At 40.8% G+C, this 20,347-nt stretch overlaps 1 protein-coding gene and 1 long non-coding RNA gene across 3 annotated transcripts in view; one reads left to right on the forward strand and one right to left on the reverse strand.

Annotated features, from left to right (window-relative positions):
* Positions 1–20,347, forward strand: part of LOC131134410 (uncharacterized) — a 23,613-nt gene continuing 3,266 nt past the window's right edge. The window contains exons 1-3 of the long non-coding RNA XR_009131389.1: positions 1–208; positions 2,403–2,492; positions 5,252–5,334. This is a non-coding gene — a long non-coding RNA (uncharacterized LOC131134410). The remainder of the gene's footprint in view (positions 209–2,402; positions 2,493–5,251; positions 5,335–20,347) is intronic.
* dlc (deltaC) lies at positions 4,011–20,013 on the reverse strand. Of its 2 annotated transcripts, none has more exons than XM_058079592.1 (10): positions 19,817–20,013; positions 19,423–19,665; positions 19,273–19,333; positions 18,895–19,152; positions 18,210–18,401; positions 17,935–18,104; positions 17,632–17,848; positions 6,563–7,292; positions 4,823–4,937; positions 4,011–4,711 (listed from the first exon to the last, which is right to left on the reverse strand). In XM_058079592.1, exons 1-10 carry the CDS (start codon positions 19,865–19,867, stop codon positions 4,706–4,708), a joined length of 2,043 nt encoding a protein of 680 aa, XP_057935575.1. In that variant the 5' UTR covers positions 19,868–20,013; the 3' UTR covers positions 4,011–4,705. The 2 variants fall into 2 exon arrangements, with proteins under 2 accessions (XP_057935575.1, XP_057935574.1); XM_058079591.1 differs by having other exon boundaries at positions 4,013–4,711; positions 4,823–4,940.

A 20,347-nucleotide genomic window follows, 5' to 3' on the forward strand; every position in this document is an offset into this window, starting at 1 on the left:
GAAAGGCTTTAGGTCAGGCAGGACGCAAGAACATTATTCATGCTGACTTCCTGTCACATGACATGGACTATTTGGAGCAGCAGGAAGCAGCTGTTGGTTTCTTCCCCAGTTGGGAACAATTCCTGATGGTTGCCAGAAGATCTTTATCTGCCTCCACGTCCTTTTTCCTCACGCTCAATTAATGGCGACCAATGTCCGCTGAGTGCAGGTGAGAGGTTATCATAGGTCACACAGGAAAAGGAGGCGCTGCTTCCTCTGCTGTGCTAACACTCCTGGAAGCTAGTGTTCCTAAAAGCTAACATCTTGGAAGTCAGTCCTAAAACCTAGCATCCTGTAAGATAGTATTGCTAAAAGCTAACATCCTGAAAGGTAATATTCCTAAAAGCTAGCATCCTGGAAACCAATATTGGAAGTTATTCCTAAAATCTAGCATCCTGGAGGCTAATATTATTCAAAGCTAACACTAGTGGATGCTTATTCCTAAAAGCTAACATCCTGGAAGTTATTTTTAAAACCTAGCATCCTAGTAGCTTATATTCCTAAACATTGTGGAACTTATTCTTAAAACCTAGCATGCTAGAAGATTATATTCCTAAAAGCGAACATCCTAGAAGTTATTCCTAAAACCTGCATCCTGGAAGCTAATGTTTCTAGACGGTACCACCCTGGAAGTTATTTCTAAAACCTAGCATCCTTGAAGCCAATATTCCTAGAAGCTCAAATTCTGGAAGTAATTCTTAAGACATGCATCCTCGACGCTGACATTCCTAAAATCTCAAATTTTGGAAGTTATCCCCAAAACCTAGCATCCTGGAAGCTAATATCCCTAAATATAGTGGAACTTATTCTTAAAATCTAGCATCCTAGAAGCTAACATCCTGGAAGTTATTCCTAAAACCTAGCATCTTGGAAGCTAATATTCCTAAAAGCTAACATCCTGGAAGTTGTTCCTAAAACCTAGCATCCTGGAAGCTAATATTCCTAAAAGCTAACGTCCTGGAAGTTGTTCCTAAAACCTAGCATCCTGGAAGCTAATATTCCTAAAAGCTAACACGCGTGGCTGCTTATATTCCTAAAAGCTAACATCCTGGAAGTTGTTCCTAAAACCTAGCATCCTGGAAGCTAATATTCCTAAAAGCTAACACTCGTGGCTGCTTATATTCCTAAAAGCTAAGATTCCGGAAGTTATTCCTAAAACCTAGCATCCTGGAAGGTAATATTTCTAAAAGGTACCTTTATACATTGTGTTCAGACCAGATGTTTGCGATGAAATTTCAAATTGAGAGCAGCACATTGGGTGAGTTTGTGAGTTTGTAAAGAATCCGATGTATGGCTAATCAATATATTTCCCTTCAAGTACGAGTACTCAAAGACATGTGTTTCCAGCAACACTGGCCGGTATCTCGCAAAAACTTTGCAAGTGCTTGCAAAATTGTTATGTATTTATTTATTTATTTATTTTTTACCCATCAATTTTTGTCCCCTCGGGGCCCCTGTAGTATCAATATTGTATTTAGAAGAAAAGCAAAACAAGTGATTGGTATTGTATCAGCATAGAATGCCATACAAGCAATAGCATAAAAATATGCTATTGGTATTTGCTATTGAAAACATGGTATTGAAAACAAGTCATCAGTATTGTATTTGCATCTCCCATCACTATGAAGTGAAAATGTGGACCAAGGGTGACAGGTGATGAAACGCCTGTAGGGAGAGCCTGGGAGCACAGAGCTAATGATTGATCCTTGATGATGAATGATTCATTGGAGGAATGTTAACTGCTCAAACAAAGATGTCCTCCTTTACCATCAAAACATCATCTTTGCACGTGTGTGTGTGTGTGAGAGAGGATTCAGACAGGTGTGTGTGTGTGTGGTTCTGCTAGACTCATCATGGCATCATGGCCTCATGGCCGTCATGCCAACTCACCCGCTGACAGGATTCCCACGATGGGCGGGGTGAAAGGTCACCAGCAAACGGATGTCAGGAGGAAGTGAAATGAAAGGGAAGATGATGATGATGATTTCAGGCTCAGCGGTGGGGGGTAGCTTTAGCTCCACGTTTTTGCTGAGGTCACATGACGCCACTCAACAACAACAACAACAACAGCAACGTTTAGACTGGAAAGTTCTCGTGTGGGTGTTGAAGATTTACAACGTGGTCATGTGACCACACACACACACAGTTGAAGTGACGGCGGCATGTGGCCAACACCACCACCGGCCGTGATGTCGTCGTGGTTGCGGTGCAGACGACCAGAAGACACTTTAGCCTTTGACCTCTCCTGTGCGCACTTCCTCTTCAGACGACCTCTGAACTGGTGGCTGGTTGTGTGGGCGGGTTTGTGATGATGAGGGACATACTTGTTGTCCTTCTCATGTTGGTCCTCTCTCCTCTTGTAGGACAGACACGCGGTCCTCATCATCCCTGACAAGCTGGGAAACAGAGGGGGGCGGGGTCAAAGGTTACATAGGGTGACGGAGTGATGACAGGTGCGTGTGTGTTCTTCATGTGCGCTTCCTCTTCACGCCTCAGATGTCCATCTTCTTTGTCCCGTCACGTCTCCATGTGGACTTTGTCTGCCCCTGTTTCGCTATCTCACTTAGTTAGAGCGTTAGCATGTCGGCACCGCTGTGACAGTAAACATGAACAAAATCAACATGAACAAAACCCAGGTCTGCTGTGCCAATCAGTTACAGTTGTCATGGCAACAAGAAAGAGAAAGTAAAAGCAAACAAAGAAAACATTTACCAAGAAGGCGGCAAAGTAAAACAGTGTATATGTATTTATTTAATGACATTACTGTTTTTTTTGTGATTTTCTGATGATTTGTTTTGCTTTCTAATTTAATGTTTTAAAATTTTAGGACCTTTTTTTTAAATCGAAAATAGTCATGTGTCTTGTAAGCTGCAGGAAGTGGCCATTTGTGTTTATGGAGTAGAACTAGTTAGTCACAAATAGAAACACTGGATGTTTATGTCAATTAAAATAATGTTTACGGATGACATTTTAAAACTTTTTTTATTGTATTTTTTTGCTGACGACCTTTTGGCTTAAAAGGACAACATAAAAACCTCACAGCATTTCAGTATGTGGAATCAAATGTGGATTGATATAGGATATCATATATAAGGAAGAAGAGTGAACTTATTTATGACTAAAAAAAATAATTCCATCACCATGTTGTCCCATTACTTTATCACTTTCCTATGTATTAAAATATGGAACTGTGATTGGAATTATGTGATGTATTCCGCTGTAACTTGTGTGCATCAATCAAGCCAATAAATGGTCATGTGACTTATAGGATGCAGGAAGTGACCGCTTGTGTTTATAGGCGGAAACTCGTAAATAGAAACACATGCTCTCATAAAGAGAAGTTCGTGTCAAACACACATATTTAAATCACAGTAATGGCGACCATTTTTGAAAAAAAATTATCTATTAATTTTTTAAAATTTGAATTTGCTGATGACCATTTAAAAAATATTAAATTATTTTTTTCCTTAATTTTTTTTTTACCCAAAATGGTCATATCACTTGAAAGATACAGGAAGCGAAAATGCATGTAAATAGAAACACTTCTTGTAAACAGGAAGTTCTTGTCTTGTGGCCTATAAATGTAGTTAGAATGTTGTATTCCTGTGTTAAACGCTGCCAAAGTTTCAGATAATGAAATAAAAATAGACCTTTTTGGAAATCCTGGGTAATATAGTTGGAATAGGTGCAGATTCTAGAAAGCCGATCTAGAAAGCTTTCTGTGCTGGTTATCGTGTGTAGCTGTGCTATAGGAGTCCACAACTCAATACAAAGGGCTCAAAATGAGCATTTAAAGGAAGTTCATGTAGATTCTTCACACACACATATACGATAATGTTGACTGATGACAATTTTTTAAAATTATTATTCTAAAATTGTTTTTTTAGCTGATGACGTTTTTATCTAAATTTGTCATAGAAAAAAAAAATCTTCAGGAAGTTCATGTCAATTCATGTAACACACACACACACAGTGGTCAACTTTGATTTTGACATTTATTTATGAAAAATATATTTGTTGAAAATAGAATATATATATATATATATACATATATATGTATATATATATATATATATACGCACACACTGATCTTTTATAAATACATGTTTATGTACAAATTAAATAATAAATTAACAGACAAACACACACATATTTTTGGTATCGAACAGACGAAGGCAGGCGGCATAGACAAAAGGTTTCTACGGCAACGCGTCAATGCAAGTCTCAGGAATGTTGTCGACATTCGCGCTAGCTAGCCGCTAACGCTCGATTGTTAAAGTTGGATTGTTGCTGCTGAAAAGAGGCACTTTGAAGACACGACGGTCCCCTGGCTTCCTGTTCCCGCCAGGCTGGATTGATTGCTCTTACTTTGAAATGGCGCAGGAAGCAGTTGAGGCGGTGGTGATGATTGAGGAGCTTGACTAAGGCACCGGTCTCTTTGCTGGTGGGATCCACAGTTGAAAGTTGACATATAAAAACACACACGTTATATTGTTGAAATAACAATGAAAAATAGTGCAAATAACGCAAGAACATTCAGTCTGTGCTGCTCGTGTCTTTGCGGGGGACGACAGTCCCTCTCGTTTGACTCCATGGAGCAGCAATAAATATTAAATAAAGTCCATCTGTCCTGGACAGCCAGTCTTTAACCTTGTTTGGCCGGAGGTCACACCTGGCGAGGACAGAAAGAGCGTTCAGTCCTCAGTCGGCACACACAGCGCCGTCACATGTCACATGACTTTAACGCGCAACGCCTTTGTGCGTGTGCGTGATGCGTCCTCACCTCAGTGGCAAAGACACACTGCTCCACCTGATCAGGAATGATGAAGATGGGCTGATAGCAGACGTCTTTGACAAAACTGAGAGGAGGAATGATGACGGACGAGTCACACTTGTTTCTACTGGAGAGACACAGAGTTATTACAGAGAATAATAATCATACGTTTATCATCTTGTCAGTGTGTGAAGCATGAATATTATGTGTTCATCACATACAGTACATCTGCTCATTCGCTCTAAATCGATACTTGTTACTTTATGCCAGTTCTGATACTTCTGTATTACTGATATTCTCATCTTCTCATTATTATTATATTTACTCTCTTATTGTTTTACTTTACTTACCCATTTCATTCTCATCTATGACTGTATACTACTTTATTATCTAACGACTGTACATATTGCTCAACTATGTGTTTATCCTGTATTGCAGTCGCAGATATGCCGGAGCCTATCCCAGCGAACTTAGGGGCAAGAGGCGGCATACATCCTGGATTGGTCGCCACTCCATCACAGGTAAGCACTTCTTTATGTATTTATTTGTAATGTAACCACGACTGTACTTAGAGTATATGACTTTATTTGTGATCTAATGACTTTTTAAATGATATAACTGATCAAGCTATATCCAATGTTCTTTAAAACATCATCTTTTTCATTCACTGAGAAAAAATGGTCAACCGGTACACGTGGACCGAGACGGTGAAACTACGAGATGATTGATTGTTGACAAATGGAGAAGCGGTAGGATGCGTGCATCTCCGCTTTTTCCTACTCCATTTCAGACACGCTGGCTTATGCAAATGCTAACATGTGATTACGTTGTGATGTATGGTCCATGGTAAACTCCTCCATGACCAACTTATTATAATAATAACAGCAATAATGACAATGCAAATCATACAAATTCTACCACTAGTAATCGTGGTTATTATTATATTATGAATCACTATAATAATCATTATTTTAAAATATATATAATATTAATAATTAGTATCATCATACTAATAATAGAAGTATTCTGATAATAATCCCAATCATAATAATGTTGACTATTAATAATACTACTAAATATTAACAATGCTAATGCTGCTACTACTACTACTAATAATACAATAAAAATACTAATATCATCATAACAACGATGACAATATTAACAATATTAATGCTGCTACTACTAATAATAATAATCATCATCATAACAATGGCAATGCTAATACCACATATGCTGCTATTACTACTACCACTAATAATAATCATCATCATGAGAAGGATACTACTACGACTACTATCATCATAACAATGATGTCAATAATAATAACACTAACACTACTACTATTAATAATAGTCACCATCATAATAATGACAATACTACTAATACAAATGATCTTCATCATAACAATGATGACAATACTACTACTGCTAATAACAGTAATAATCTCATCATGACGAAAAGACTATTGCTACTATTACTACTACTACTACTACTAGTAATAATAATAATAATAAATATCATCAGCACCATTATCATCATAATGGCATAATGGCAACACTGCTACTAAAACTCCTACAATTACTACAACTCCTACTAGAACTCCTACTACTACTATATGATAATAATAATAACAATAATAATAATAATAATATTCTCATTCGAAGACAGCTGGGATAGGCTCCAGCACCCTCGAGAGGATAAGTGGTAGAAAATGAATGAATGAATGAATAATAATAATGGGGTCCATACCGGTCAAACATGTTTTTGTTGTGTTGCTCATCCTTGGCTAAGTTGAAGTCGGCCATTTTGTTTTTAAAGACGGCCGCGTCGTCTCCGCCCACCAGGGCGACATCCTTGTTGGACACTTTGACTTGTCCTCCGGGAAGGAGGAATGTCTCCTTCTCTTTGAGGCCGCTCAGCAGCGCTCCTGCCAAACTTCTGGCCCCGCCCCCACCGATGACGCCGTTGCGGTTGTTGACCGTCTCCAGGTCATTCTTGACCGACGTGGAAAGCGCGGCCAGCTCCCTGCCCCGGCGGAGTTGGCGCAAGATGAAAATGGCACCGCAAGCCAGAAGAGTCAGGGTCAGCACTCCAAAGATGCAGGCAGCGGCCAGCGCCGCGGGGAAGCTGCCATCCCTAGGAGGGGAGGCGGGGGCGGGCGTGGTCTTGACGGCGTACTCGCAGCGTGCACCCATGAAGCCCGGCGGGCACTGGCACACGGGACCCGAGAAGTGGGCGTAACACTTGCCGCCATTGTCACAGGGGAAGTGGTCGCAAGGGCTGGATCGCATGGAGCAGTCCTTGCCGCTGAAGCCCAGTGTGCATGTGCACGTGAAGTCATTAATGCTGTCCACGCAGGTGCCGGCGTTGCGGCAAGGGTTGCTCGCACAGTCATCCACGTTGGTCTCGCAGTGAGGACCGCTGAAGCCCAGACGACAACGGCACACGACCCGCTGACCCACGTCCAAACACTGCGCGCCTGCACGGGAAAAAATACTTTAATATTTTAAAACAGTTCATACTTCATCTTTTATCAACACATTATCATGGATTTGATTTTATATAGTACTTTTCAAGGCACAATGACGTGAACCATTAGTCATTAACTCTTCAGTCACCTACTAGTGGTGGTCATCTACATCTGTAGCTACAGCTGCTTTTGGGTAGTCTGATGAAAACGTGGCCTCGCTGACCACCATCCATTCACATTCATACACCAATTTGGCCAGCACCGATGTCCATGCATCATCATAATTTGCTATCAGCGTAAAGTGTTTTGCACCTTTTGCACGCCAACTAAAATGTAGCTCTGAGGACTCATGAGGAACAGGCCCGGCTTCATGCACCTTTCAGGCTGTGATTCACACCAAACAGGAAATACAAGCTCAAAATAAGAACACACAACTGGAAAAGAACATGAAAAGTACGGAAAAACAAAACCAAAAGTCCATGTCGTCAGCATAAAGCGCTGGTTATATACGTTATCTTTGAAAAAGACGTCAGTTTACGATGTTATCTCAGCGGTTCCTAAACTTTTTACAGCGGCGTACCGCTTCAGATGTTTGACCTGAAGCCATGTACCCCCCATTCATTCATTTTTCTACCGCTTATTCTCACAAGGGTCGCGGGGAATGCTGGAGCCTATCCCAGCTGTCTTCGAGCGAGAGGCGGGGTACACCCTGGACTGGTGGCCAGCCAATCACAGGGCATATATAGACATATAGACAAACAACCATTCACACTCACATTTCAAAAACATTTTATCTTCATTAACTTGAAACACTGAACATAATTAAGTGGTTAATTAATTTTATAGTACTTCTGGCTCAAAAATGGTTGCATTTTACTGAAGTTTGACATGAGCACTGATAAATCGATAAGTAATCATCATACATATCTGTTATCATTTCATTTGAACTCCCTTTTGATTTTAAGCATCATTTTTTTTGTCTACTCACATTAATTGAATGCCAAATTAAAAGGGAAGGTTTAACAATCACAATATAGTAGTATCCAAACTACAAAATGACATAGACCCAACGAGAAAGGCTCATTTCCCCCCCTCACAGTGGCAGGTATTTTGTGCGAGGATTGGAACACCACCACACACTTTTAACGTGCAAAATAATCATCACTAGCTTATTTGTTCATATGACGCACACAGAGCAATTACCAACTTCGGCATCGGAATTATGAGTGTTAAGAGCCAATTGTTTTTCATTTTTATTCACGTAACCGCTATTACCATTAGCAGACCCCTGGCGTTAGGGGCACTCCCTTTTGGGAACCTAAATGTTATTTCGTACAACTTTAATACATTATCTTTTAAAACCAAATTAGTTAATTATAAAAAATATTTATACATGCACCATATTCATATTAGTTTAATATGGTATAATTTATAAATATGTGACTTTAATACATAGTTTTCTTTCGTTTAGTGCAATAGTGAACTACTATTAAGAAACTGATATCTATCAAAGAGATGCAACAAAATGTCTACTCAAGAGTCAAATTGCATGCTGAGTAAGACAAATTCATACATGTTGTTCGATCTGCACTAATAATGACAGTCATCCCATCACATGTCTGTACATGTACAATAATACCATAGAATATGATGGGGGGTAGACGGGACAGGATGACTGGCCAATGAAAAGGGAGAACAAGAGGAGAAGGGAGGGGAGATTGGCAAAAAAATACAAAAAACAACCATCTGCAACATAGGCACAAATAACCACACTTTACAAAATAAGAACTCAAAGACTTGCACCAGGGGAAGGGGGAAAGGGGAGATGGAGGTGTTCCAGTGCAGGCTGGAACTGGAGCATATAGTATACGTTAGTTTAATATGTTGTCTTTTTATAAGCACCTTCTCGTAATACGTCGTCTTCTATAAACACTTTGTCAACATGTAAGTGTTTCCTCAACAACTAACAAAAATGAAACTCCAATCCTATAGAATTTGGTTTTATAGGATAGCTTACACCTAGGTTTGCGTGTTTTTGGTTAACGTTGAATATTTATGCCACAATTTTGACTTGCTTTGTGAGCATTCTGCAGTTAGCATACAATATTGTGTGCATATTGTTGTGTTGTTAATACACTGCGTGAGTCCAACTGTGTTCTTAATGTATTTTTATCATAAAGTGCTCTTGCTAGGATCCTATTATTAACATGCTAACACATGGAAGTATCAACATGCTAACACATGGAAACAAGAAGCTGACGCCCATCTATGATGTCATCAGAGGTTGACTCTCAATAATAACACACAACACGTTTTTATAGTTTTACAATTATAGCTACACATGCATAAAACAATTCCAAAATGCATGTAAATAACAAACAAACGGGATAAATGAACATTTACGGTTACTTTTACCTTCACTGACGACGTGACAGTTACCAAAGACACGATGTGGCAGCGAGATCAATCACCACCACTTTCGTGTTTTGCCATAAATTATTCCTTAAATTCAATTTCTCGCGTTCTTCATCAAAATGCTGGAGTTTGCTAGTTTTTACAGCTCCATTTTGGGTTACCTAGAGAAATAACTTGTTGATCACGCTGCCACAACGTGCCTTGGTAACCAATCATGTCTTTAGTGATGATAAAAGTGAAGAAAGCGAAGAATAGACATACTGTATAAACATATGTCATTTTTGACGCGATGGGAAACAAGACATAATTTGCATAATCTATCTATCTAATAATCTGGTATTATAAATATTTTCATATTTTCGTTATGTTTACTGCTGTTATTTATTGCTTAGAAAGAGCAGAGTTGCATTAATGCCTGTTGCGTTATGCAAACTCAATTAATTACTTTATACAATAGTTAATGATATTCATTCATTCATTTTCTACCGCTTATCCTCACAAGGGTTACATGGGTGCTGGAGCCTATCCCAGCTGACTTCGGGCGAGAGGCGGGGTACACCCTGGACTGGTGGCCAGCCAATCACAGAGCACATATAGACAAACAACCATTCACACTCACATTCATACCTATGGACAATTTGGAGTCGCTAATTAACGGGAAACTGGAGTACCCAGAGAAAACCCACGCAGGCACAGGGAGAACATGCAGACTACACACAGAGATGGCCGAGGGTGGAATCGAACTCGGGTCTCCTAGCTGTGTGGCCTGCGTTCTAACCACTCGGCCTAGTTAATAATATATATATTTTTTAAATATTATATTTAAATATTATATAATATTATATTTTTAATACGTACATCACTTGTTAAAAACATGTTGGTTTAATGTTAGTTTAACATGTTATATTTTAAAAACACGTTGATTTAATGCACCATTTTTAAGAATGATAATTTTATATGTTATCTTTTAAAAACATGTTACTTTAATGTGTTATCTTTTAAATGCAGTCAGTTAAATATGTCATGTTAGTTTTAATATGCAGTGTACCCCAAGGGTCAATACTGGGGCCACAACGGTTTAACATAAATTACATTTGTAAAGACACAAAAGACCTAAAGCTGGTATTATTTGCAGATGATAGTACTATTCTGTTCTGGAGAAAGCACGCATGAGCTAATAAAAACAAAAACAAAAAATCACAGATTAAATATCTATCCTAAAAAGATGGTTTGATGAAAACAGATTAAAATTTATAGAATTTTAGATTAATACTTTGGTAATAGCAGAAAAGGAAACCTATACACAAATAACAATAGACGCAATAGACGGTGTGGACATAGAGTGAATGAAATTACATTTCCAGGAGTGATAACATTAAAAATAGACAACATTAAATGGCAAGAAATACTTCTATTCTGAATAAAGCAAAAGTCGTTCTGGACCAAAAATCCATCCATGCTTTCTATTATTCTCCTTCAGTATATCAGTATGTGGAATCAAATTATGGAACAGATTGAGTATAGAACTCAAACAATGCACTAAAATGAGCCACTTCAAGAAACAGTACAAGTATTTGATGTTTACAAAGTATGAGGAAAAAGAACCACAGAGAAATACTATGCTAACCACAAAGAAATACTATGCTAACCACAAATAATTACTATGCTAACTCAACACATTGTAATATTACTTCATCAATCCCGTGTTATTCAGAATGTGTTAGCAACTTGATGTGAAACAAAGACATGCGGAATCGTGAACTGTGATATGTGATATTTGACTGTGATATTGTGCGTTAAGTGCATGAAGTATTCAACATGTTGGACATGTGCATTCCCGAATTTGAGAAGCTCAAATTAAATTCACCAGAAAAAGATGATACATTTCAAAAATTGATCTGAAATATTCCAAACTTCTTGTGAGTAGTTATAAATCAAACCATTAGCATCATAATATGTCATCCGTTAAAAACCTTAGTTTAATGCACCATACTTAAAAACATGTTGATTTAATACATTATCTTTAAAAACATGTTATCGTAGTACGTCATCTTTTCTAATACGTTATGTTTAAATGTTATGTTTAAACAAAAACACATAGCTGTGGTGGGTGTGTCCCCAGGTGGTTGTCACAATAGAGTTGTTTTTTTTGTTGTTGTTGCCTGGCGTGGCTGGTGACTGACCGTCCTGCATAACAATAGGTTGTTCGCTTTTCTGGCGGTAAAACCTAATGGCCACCCTTTCCGTGGAATGAGACAATCTTTGGGGAAGAGACACTATAGAAGCTGACGATTCAGGTGAAGGTGTAAAGGTGTAAGGTTCTATAAGGTTCTGAGACTTGTTTCATAAAACCACGGTCTCCACCATTGTGGCCAACATGTACTACATGGAAGAAGCGGAAAGAAAAGCACAGGACTCCATTGGTTTAGATATGACAATGACAACCTGCGGGTAGCTTTGTTTGCTGAACACATTAACTCTGTGGATAGAAACATCAGTTCCACTCATGAAGACATCAAACACAAGGCACTGCTGTTCTTGGACTGCAAAGTGTGAACAGAGAAAGCCTCAATACTGGGGTATACAGAAAACCTAACCAGTAGACCGGTATCTGCTCTTTGACTTCCAAAACCCATGAGAACACATGCTTGGGGTTATCAGAACCCTTGAATCCAGCACAGAGAAGACCCCCACAACCGACAACAGAAGGAACAGACTCTGGCCAGGAAGGCTCTTTCTATCTGTGGGTATCCCAACTGGGGCTATGTCAAATCCACCAGTAGAAAAAGGGCATCATCAAATTGGTTCCGTACGTGGCTGGTTTGTCCAACCTACCAACACACACAAAGCTGGTTCACCCATAGACTAAGTCCTGAGACGCAAATTCAACAGTCTTATTCTTGGAATGCATTGACTGCAATGACCTCTACACTGGAGAGACCCAAACAACCCTTATACATATACTTATATATGTATGGCACAACATAGGAGAGCAGTTTCTTTGGGCCCGGAGTCATCAGTTCATTTGCATCTAAAAAAGAAGTGACCTTTGGCTATGGAGGACCACTGGATTGACATCACTTTTCAATTTCAATGTTCGATACAGAGAGACCTCAGTAGAGTCATGGCTAAGATGATGCATATCCAATCTGACGTTGGGCAAGAGGCGAGGTACACCCTGGAGTGGTCAGCAGCCAATCGCAGCTCATATGTACGTTTGTAAATTGCCTGTTTTAGCCAGCTCTAATACAGGACCTAAGGAATGGGAGTTGAGAGCGCTGATTGTTGGGCTAAAAGACCACACGGTCAAGCCAGCGTTCAGCACGGCTCTTAACGCCGAGGGAGTGACGTTTACCAACGTATACTTGCACAACCACACTGGCTGGCAATATACGTATACTTACATATATAGTCCACAATTGGGAATCTCCAATCAGCCAATTAATATGCACACTTTTGGAATGTGTGAGGAAGCGGCAGAATGCAAACCCAGGCAAACTCTACACGCAGATGTTCCAACTGAGATTCAAACCTGGCCAACATGCTAACCACTACGCCATATTGTTGTAATCATATTACAACAATATCCTGACATCTCTCTCCCAAAGATTGTCTCAGTCCACGCAAATCTTTTATAGACACGTTAGATTGAAATGTCATGTTTTAAAACACGTTAGTTTAATACGTCGTCTTTTGATAACACAAGTTTAATATTTCTTGGGTTATAAGTATGTTATCTTATAAAAACGTGTGAGTTTAGTATGTTATCTGTTATAAACACGTCATTTAAGTACGTCTTCTTCTGACAAAACACTTGAATACGACTTCTTTTATAAATATAATACGCTAGCTTATGAAAACACATCTTTTATAAACACGTTAGCTTAATACGCGGGTGCCTGAACGTTTCCCAGCGAGGGCCACATACGTTAAAGTCATGTAGATACCGCATGCTACCAGGTTTTATATCGTTAAAGATACAAAGTGTATTATTTCTATGAACTTTTCACCACTGCTCGTTTTTTCCATTTTGGCTGTTGTTTTTCAGTTTTACAAACATTTAAACTTTTTTTCTCGCATTTTTATCGTAACAATAATTTCTCTGAAATGTTGTCTTTGTTTTTATAAAATAAAATTTCTTTTCCCAACTGCACTTTCCAAAAATTGCTTGTAAAACAACTTTTTCTTATAAACATTATGACTTTGTTGTCATATTTATTAAAAATGACTGCTCTTATTTCCACTCTTGTTACGGTTTTTGTAGGTTTTGCTGTTGAATCGTATTTTTTATATGTTGAAAAAAATCAACAGTGGGCCGTGCATCACGTTGGACACCCCTGGTTTCATAAGCCATATTTTATAAACCTGTCAGTTTAACACGTTATCGTTTAAAAACAAATTACTTTAATCGAGTAGAACTGGCTAATATTGTCACCCGAAGTTGCCGGCATAGCCAAAATGGAAAAGGGAAATGTGACTTTGCCCAGAAACATGGCTGATAATAAAGAATTCTAGCAACTACCGCAGTTTTTTCACATGGTTTTCGTCCTTTTGTGCATATTTTTGTTTCGATTCTTGTGTATTGATATGATATTTTAGCAAGTGTGTCTTAGTGTGTGATAAGTGTGATACTTTTATCTAAGAGAGCTGCTGCACTGAATTTCCTGTATGTTGTGACTACAACGAGAGTAAAAAATTTCCTATATGTACATTTCTTTCGCACTGAACAGGAAGTCACTGTGTTGTACTATTGTGTAACGAGACAGTACTCATGTTGTCTTTTCAAGCCGCTTCATGATAATGAGGACATTAACAATACCGAAACACGTTTACATGGAAATTACATGGAAATTACATGGAAATTTGTTGTCAGGAAAAGCGGCTGGCCATGTTTGGGGCACTTTTATCACTAATAATCAGAACTCGGTGGACCGGCACTTCATGAGTTGATTGACAGACGTGTTGGTGACATGACTTTATGTCGGCGATATCAGCATATCGGTATACGTTATACCTACATGTTATCTATTATAATTACATTAGTTTAATACGTTTAATAAGTTATCTTTTAAAGACATTTTAGTTTAATACGACAATTGTTTTAAACGTAATGTTTTTACGGTTTAAAAGCGTGTTCATTTAATTACCCATGATAAACATGTTAAATACGTTATCTTTTATAAAATACGTTTAATTCATCATGTTTTACCATTCATGTTAATTTAATGTTACCTTTAAAATCACATAGGTTAATTTAATACATCATCTTAAAAAATATATATTTTAAGACAATAATCCCTTGTTTGTCACGGTTAATTGATTCCAGACCCGACCTTGATAAGTGAATTTCCACTAAGTAGGATTTCTTATTTTTAAATCAAATACTTGCAATTAACAGCATAGAAAAAGCTGTTTACAAACTTCTGCATATGGTTTTTAACATTATTAGAGTCCTCAAGACATCAAATAACACCCCTATAGTCATCTTTACACACATTACCCAATGCAGTACACATGGTAAGTGTAAATAAGCCATTTGAGACCCAAATGAGACGTGTTTCAGTAAATGTCTTGTGGACGTGTGGACAGGAAGTGACGCTGGGGATTCAGATTGGTTTTCAGCTGGAGTAAGAACAGCTGAAACAGTAGCCCGTGTTATTGTTATGATTATTATTGTTATTCTGTTATCATTGTGCCTGTTGTGAGATCACTCAGACTCGTCGTTGGTGATCAGATCTGTTACTTGTGACACCTGGTGGCAGTTCATCAATGTTTCGTATAGCATTAAACTGTATTTGTATTTTATTTCATTTTCATTGTATTTCATTTAGACCACGAATGTGTCAAATTTGCTTAAATATGTATATAACCTTTCTACTAAGTGAGGGTGCGATGTTTCAACCTGTGATGTAGCGAGGGACAACTAAAACGTTTATACATTCTTTAGAAACACGCTAGTTTAAACCATTATCTTTTACAAAACAAACGCTACGTTATACTGTAATCACTTTTATGTCACGTTTAATACAATATCTTTTATATAGTACATGTGAAATGTGTTACTGTCGCATTAGTTTAATATGTTATCTTTTATAAACACGTTAAATAAATTATGCTGTAATCATGTTAGTTTCATAATGTTATATAAACAAGTTAAATATGTTACAGCCATTCATTCATTCATTTTCTACCGCTTATCCTCACGAAGGTCGCGGGGGTGCTGGAGCCTATCCCAGCTGTCTTCGGGCAAGAGGCGGGGTACACCCTGGACTGGTGGCCAGCCAATCACAGGGCACATATAGACAAACAACCATTCACACTCACATTCATACCTATGGACAATTTGGAGTCGCCAATTAACCTAGCATGTTTTTGGAATGTGGGAGGAAACCGGAGTACCCGGAGAAAAAACCCACGCATGCACGGGGAGAACACGCGTGCATGTTGTGCGGCCTGCACGCTAACCACTCAACCTCCGTGCAGCCTATGCTACAGTCACGTTAGTTTAATGTTATCTTTTATAAACATGTTAAATCTGTTATACTTGTGCGAATTTAATAAGTTATCTTTTATAAACATAAATACATTATGCTCACCTTAGTTTAATACATTATAGTTTATAAACACATTAAGCATGTTAAAATCACGTAAGTTTAATACGTTATTTTAACACGTTAAATACATTATAATGGCCTTAGTTTTATACATTATAGTTTATAAACACGTTAAATACATTACAATCATGTTAGTTTGATATGTTATTTTTATAAACTTGTTAAATATATTATAATCACGTTAGTTTAATAGGTTAGCTTTTATAAACCCGTTAAATCCATTATACTCATGTTAGTTTAAAACATCGTCTTTTAAAATCAGATTAGTTGAATACGTTATCTTTTATAAACACGTTAAATACACTACAATGGCAGTCTGTATGTATGTTTGTTTATCTTTGATATGTTATTTTAACACTCCTTGGTTTAATGTTATCATTTACAAGCGCGTTAGTTTAATGTTATAAACATGTTCATTTCATACATTATCTTTTTAATTTAATACGCCATCTTTTACCATCACATTCATTTTATATGTTATCTCCACTTGAATTGACTAAATCATCTTAAAAAGTAAGTTGAGTCATATCCATTTTTCTTGTACCAAAGTTGGCCACTTGGCGGAGATTGTTTGGCTTCCAGAGAAGTGTGCGTGGGCGAGTATGCAGATGGAAAAAGAAATCAAGCGGCGGATGTTTTCAGGAAGTCACATTATGTTTATGAGAAGAGTCATTTACTGTCAAGAAGCGAGGCCAGAATAAACACCTATTTGGAGCATGCCCATATTTGGCCTTGGTGACCTGCTGGTGTTGCAAGAGTAAATTGTGGCCGGGAGTGTTTACAGATGGACCATAAGCACGCTAATGAGGATGTGAACTAGTGATAACGCTGCCATGACTGTCAGAAGCAGCGCATCTACTTTTTTAGCGGGGCCATCACTTGTCTGAGCATCAGATTCAAGATGGCTTCCGACTCGTTCCTTGTGTCTTTTTAGCAAAGTCATCTTCAGAGAATTTGTCCTGCGGTTCTTGGCACACAATTGCACATTTTGCAACACAAATGAGCCGTGCAGGAGCTCGCCGCTGATGGCTTTATCGGAGTGGAGACAATGCCAAGGCCGCATTCTTGCCCACAACTCAAACCCGGGCAGTCAGGTAAGAGCAGGAGACGTGTTTACCACGACAACAAAGACGTTCGCAAAGATAAGACGTGTTGGCTCCTGCGTGGGCACTCTTATTTTGAAAGTTTGTTTTGAATGCAGACAGCCAGTCTGTGTCATTGTTTTCGTCCGTTCGTTCTCTGTCAACAACATCCTTTCACATGCAGATGACTCACGCAGCTAGCTGAGCATAGCGCTAATGATGGCGACTGCTAGTTACCGTTAGCGCAGGGGTTGCTGCTGCATTTGTTGTTCTTCATCTCGCAGTTGGAGCCGGTGTAGCCGGGTGGGCAGTGACAACGGTAACCTCCGCCGGCGCTCTCCACACACGTCCCGCCGTTAAAACATGGCTCGTCCACGCACTGCATGGCGCTGATCTCACAGTTCTTGCCACGGAAACCCTGAGGACACGCGCACGAGTAGCCGTTGACCAAATCCTGGAGGAGAGACCACAACATTCCCGGCATTGGTGGGCGAAGACAAGACAGAAGACAAGGCGGATGTTCACGGAGAGCTGACTTACACTACAGCTGCCGCCGTTCCTGCAGGGGTTGCTGTCGCACTCGTTGGTTTGGACCTCGCAGTTTTTGCCGGAGAATCCAGGCTTGCACGTGCACGTGTAGCTACCCTGGCCCGTGTTGGTGCACGCTGCCTCGTTCTGACACGGCTTGTGGTTGGTGCAGTAGTTGAGGTCTGCGGGGGAGAGATGGCGATTGTCACCAAAAGTAAAAGAACAGCGGTCCGAGGGCGGAGCCTTGAGGAACGCCTTCGTGTTATTGATGAATGACAGGGACTCACCTTGGTTACAGTACAGGCCCCCCCAGCCCTCCTTGCAATTGCACTGCCATGGCTGCTGGCAGGTGCCGTGCAGGCATCCCGGGTGGCGTGCGCACTCGTCGCAGCGCTCGCCCTGCCAGCCCTGATGACACGCGCACTCGCCGGGGGCATCGCAGGAGCCGTGCTCGTTGCTGCAGCCCGCCGCACAGATGGCTGATGGGAGTCAAGGAAGACAGAACATGAGTCCACTTCAAGCACACAGCGTGCCCCTCCCCTTCTATGGGCCTCACACACACACACACACACACACACACACACACACACACACTAGTGCTTGTTAAGTAGCGAGCCAAGCAGCTGGGCCACCAACAAAAGCAACACATGCTGTCTCTTTTCACGCAAGGCAGCGCTCATTAAGCTCCAGCGCGTGTCCCTGTTCAGGCGGGCTGGCCGGGGCCAACCTGGCCTGCAGGGGCCCGCCAGGGGGGGGTGCATTGTTGGACTCAGAACAAAAGAAAGCAACACACACCGAGGGAAGCAGCCAGGCTGCGAGCAGCGTTGACAACTGCTTGACTTAACAATTTCATGGACACTGGACAAAAACACCAAGGACCCTCCCCACTCCCCCTTGAAGGAACGTTACACCAAAAAATGGAGGGAAGTCCGGTAGGGGGCGGGGCTAAGAAGAAAAAGGGCGAAGACTCACGGTCAGAGCAGTAGTCGCCCGTCCAGCCGTCCTGGCAGTGGCGAAGGCCATCTTGGTCGCAGGTGTAGTGTCCAAAGGTGTCGTTGCGAGGTCGGCAGTAGGCGGAGCAAGCGTCTCCATGGTAGTGTTCGTTGCAAACTACATGGTACGAGTAACGCAGCTCGCTCTGCTCGCCGTAGTGCACGTCCTGGGACCACTCCTCGCCCACCCTCAGCTTGCGGCGCGTCGCCAGGCGGCTGATCAGGTTGTTTTGGTTCTCTGGGAGAAGGTGGGGGGGGTTGACACTCAGTTAGCAGCCATAATGTGACATCCAATACACATAATATAGTACCATGTGATGCCGCCTGGTGGTGAAGTTGAGTACTGCAAATGATTTACCTGTTGAGTCGAGTCCTGAAGACTCAGCATTCCAAGCCTCGATGATCAGAGAGAATATTCCCTGGTGGGGGGAGTGGGGGGGCACAGGTCAGTGACTGCAGGGAGTCTGGGAGGGGTGTCACTAAAGCAAGCTTAGCTGCCGTCACCTACCGGCCACTTGAAGAGGAAGGGCACCCTGATGGGCGCGCTCCGGCTGATGGACTCAGGGTCTGCGCCGAAGATCTCGGTGAGCGCGGTCCCGTACGTGCACGGAGGCTCCGGGCTGATGATGTCCTGGGAGTGTTTGAGGCACACCCGGAAAAAGATGTGACAGTCCCGGGACGAATGGCGGCACACGGCCCGGTGACTGGTGAAGGAGTCGATCTTCAGTTCGAACACGCCGGAAGACATCGCCTATTCGGGGGTTGGGGAGGAGGGGGACACATGTTGACATTTAATGACCTTCACCACATCGTCCGGTAAGACGTGACCCGCCGGTGGTTGGGTGGAAAAAGCGGTCAAGGGTTGCTGGCATGCCGCGCGTAAAGGCGCACGGAGGACTCACCGTGCGCGTCGTGAGCAGCAGCAGCAGACACGGCAGCAGGCAGCGTGTCATGGCGGGTCCACTCTGAAACGATGCCCAACAGAACCTAAGTCCAAACGATACCGGCAAGGGGGCGTCAAGTGCCGTGCGTGCGCGCTTCCGATGAGAGAGAAAGTGTTTGTTGTTCGTCTCCTGAGGCGAAGAGCGTCACGATGGTTGAACTCTGGACTGGGGCAACCTCGCTCAACATCCTGTTTTATAGCTGGAAAGGGAGGGGGGGGGGGGGGGGGTGGGGAGGCGGAGGAAGGCTCCACGCTGTAAGAAATGTCCACCTTGAAGAGCAGGTATGCTAATGATAATGCGTGGCACACCATTCTATCGACATTTAAAAGTTTCTGATGCTATTAAATGATGAAGTTCGTCCAAAAAAACTACATCAAAAATATTTTCATCCCTCAGTCAGCTTTATACATGTTCAAAATCATCATATGCTCTAACTAACTCACTAACACATTATGTTCATACTCTCCGTATTGACACGTGAACTCAACA

Source organism: Doryrhamphus excisus, chromosome 8 (genome assembly GCF_030265055.1).
Source record: "Doryrhamphus excisus isolate RoL2022-K1 chromosome 8, RoL_Dexc_1.0, whole genome shotgun sequence".
Lineage (NCBI taxonomy): Eukaryota > Metazoa > Chordata > Actinopteri > Syngnathiformes > Syngnathidae > Doryrhamphus > Doryrhamphus excisus.

Excerpts from the sequence above, each read along its gene's own strand:
- dlc (XM_058079591.1), bottom strand. The coding sequence starts at position 19,867 with ATGACACGCTGCCTGCTGCCGTGTCTGCTGCTGCTGCTCACGACGCGC. Across the intron at positions 17,849-17,934 it reads GGAACGGCGGCAGCTGTAGT|GATTTGGTCAACGGCTACTC; the intron begins GTAAGTCAGCTC and ends TCTCTCCTCCAG. Across the intron at positions 7,293-17,631 it reads CAGCAACCCCTGCGCTAACG|GCGCGCAGTGTTTGGACGTG; the intron begins GTAACTAGCAGT and ends TTTCCCGTGCAG.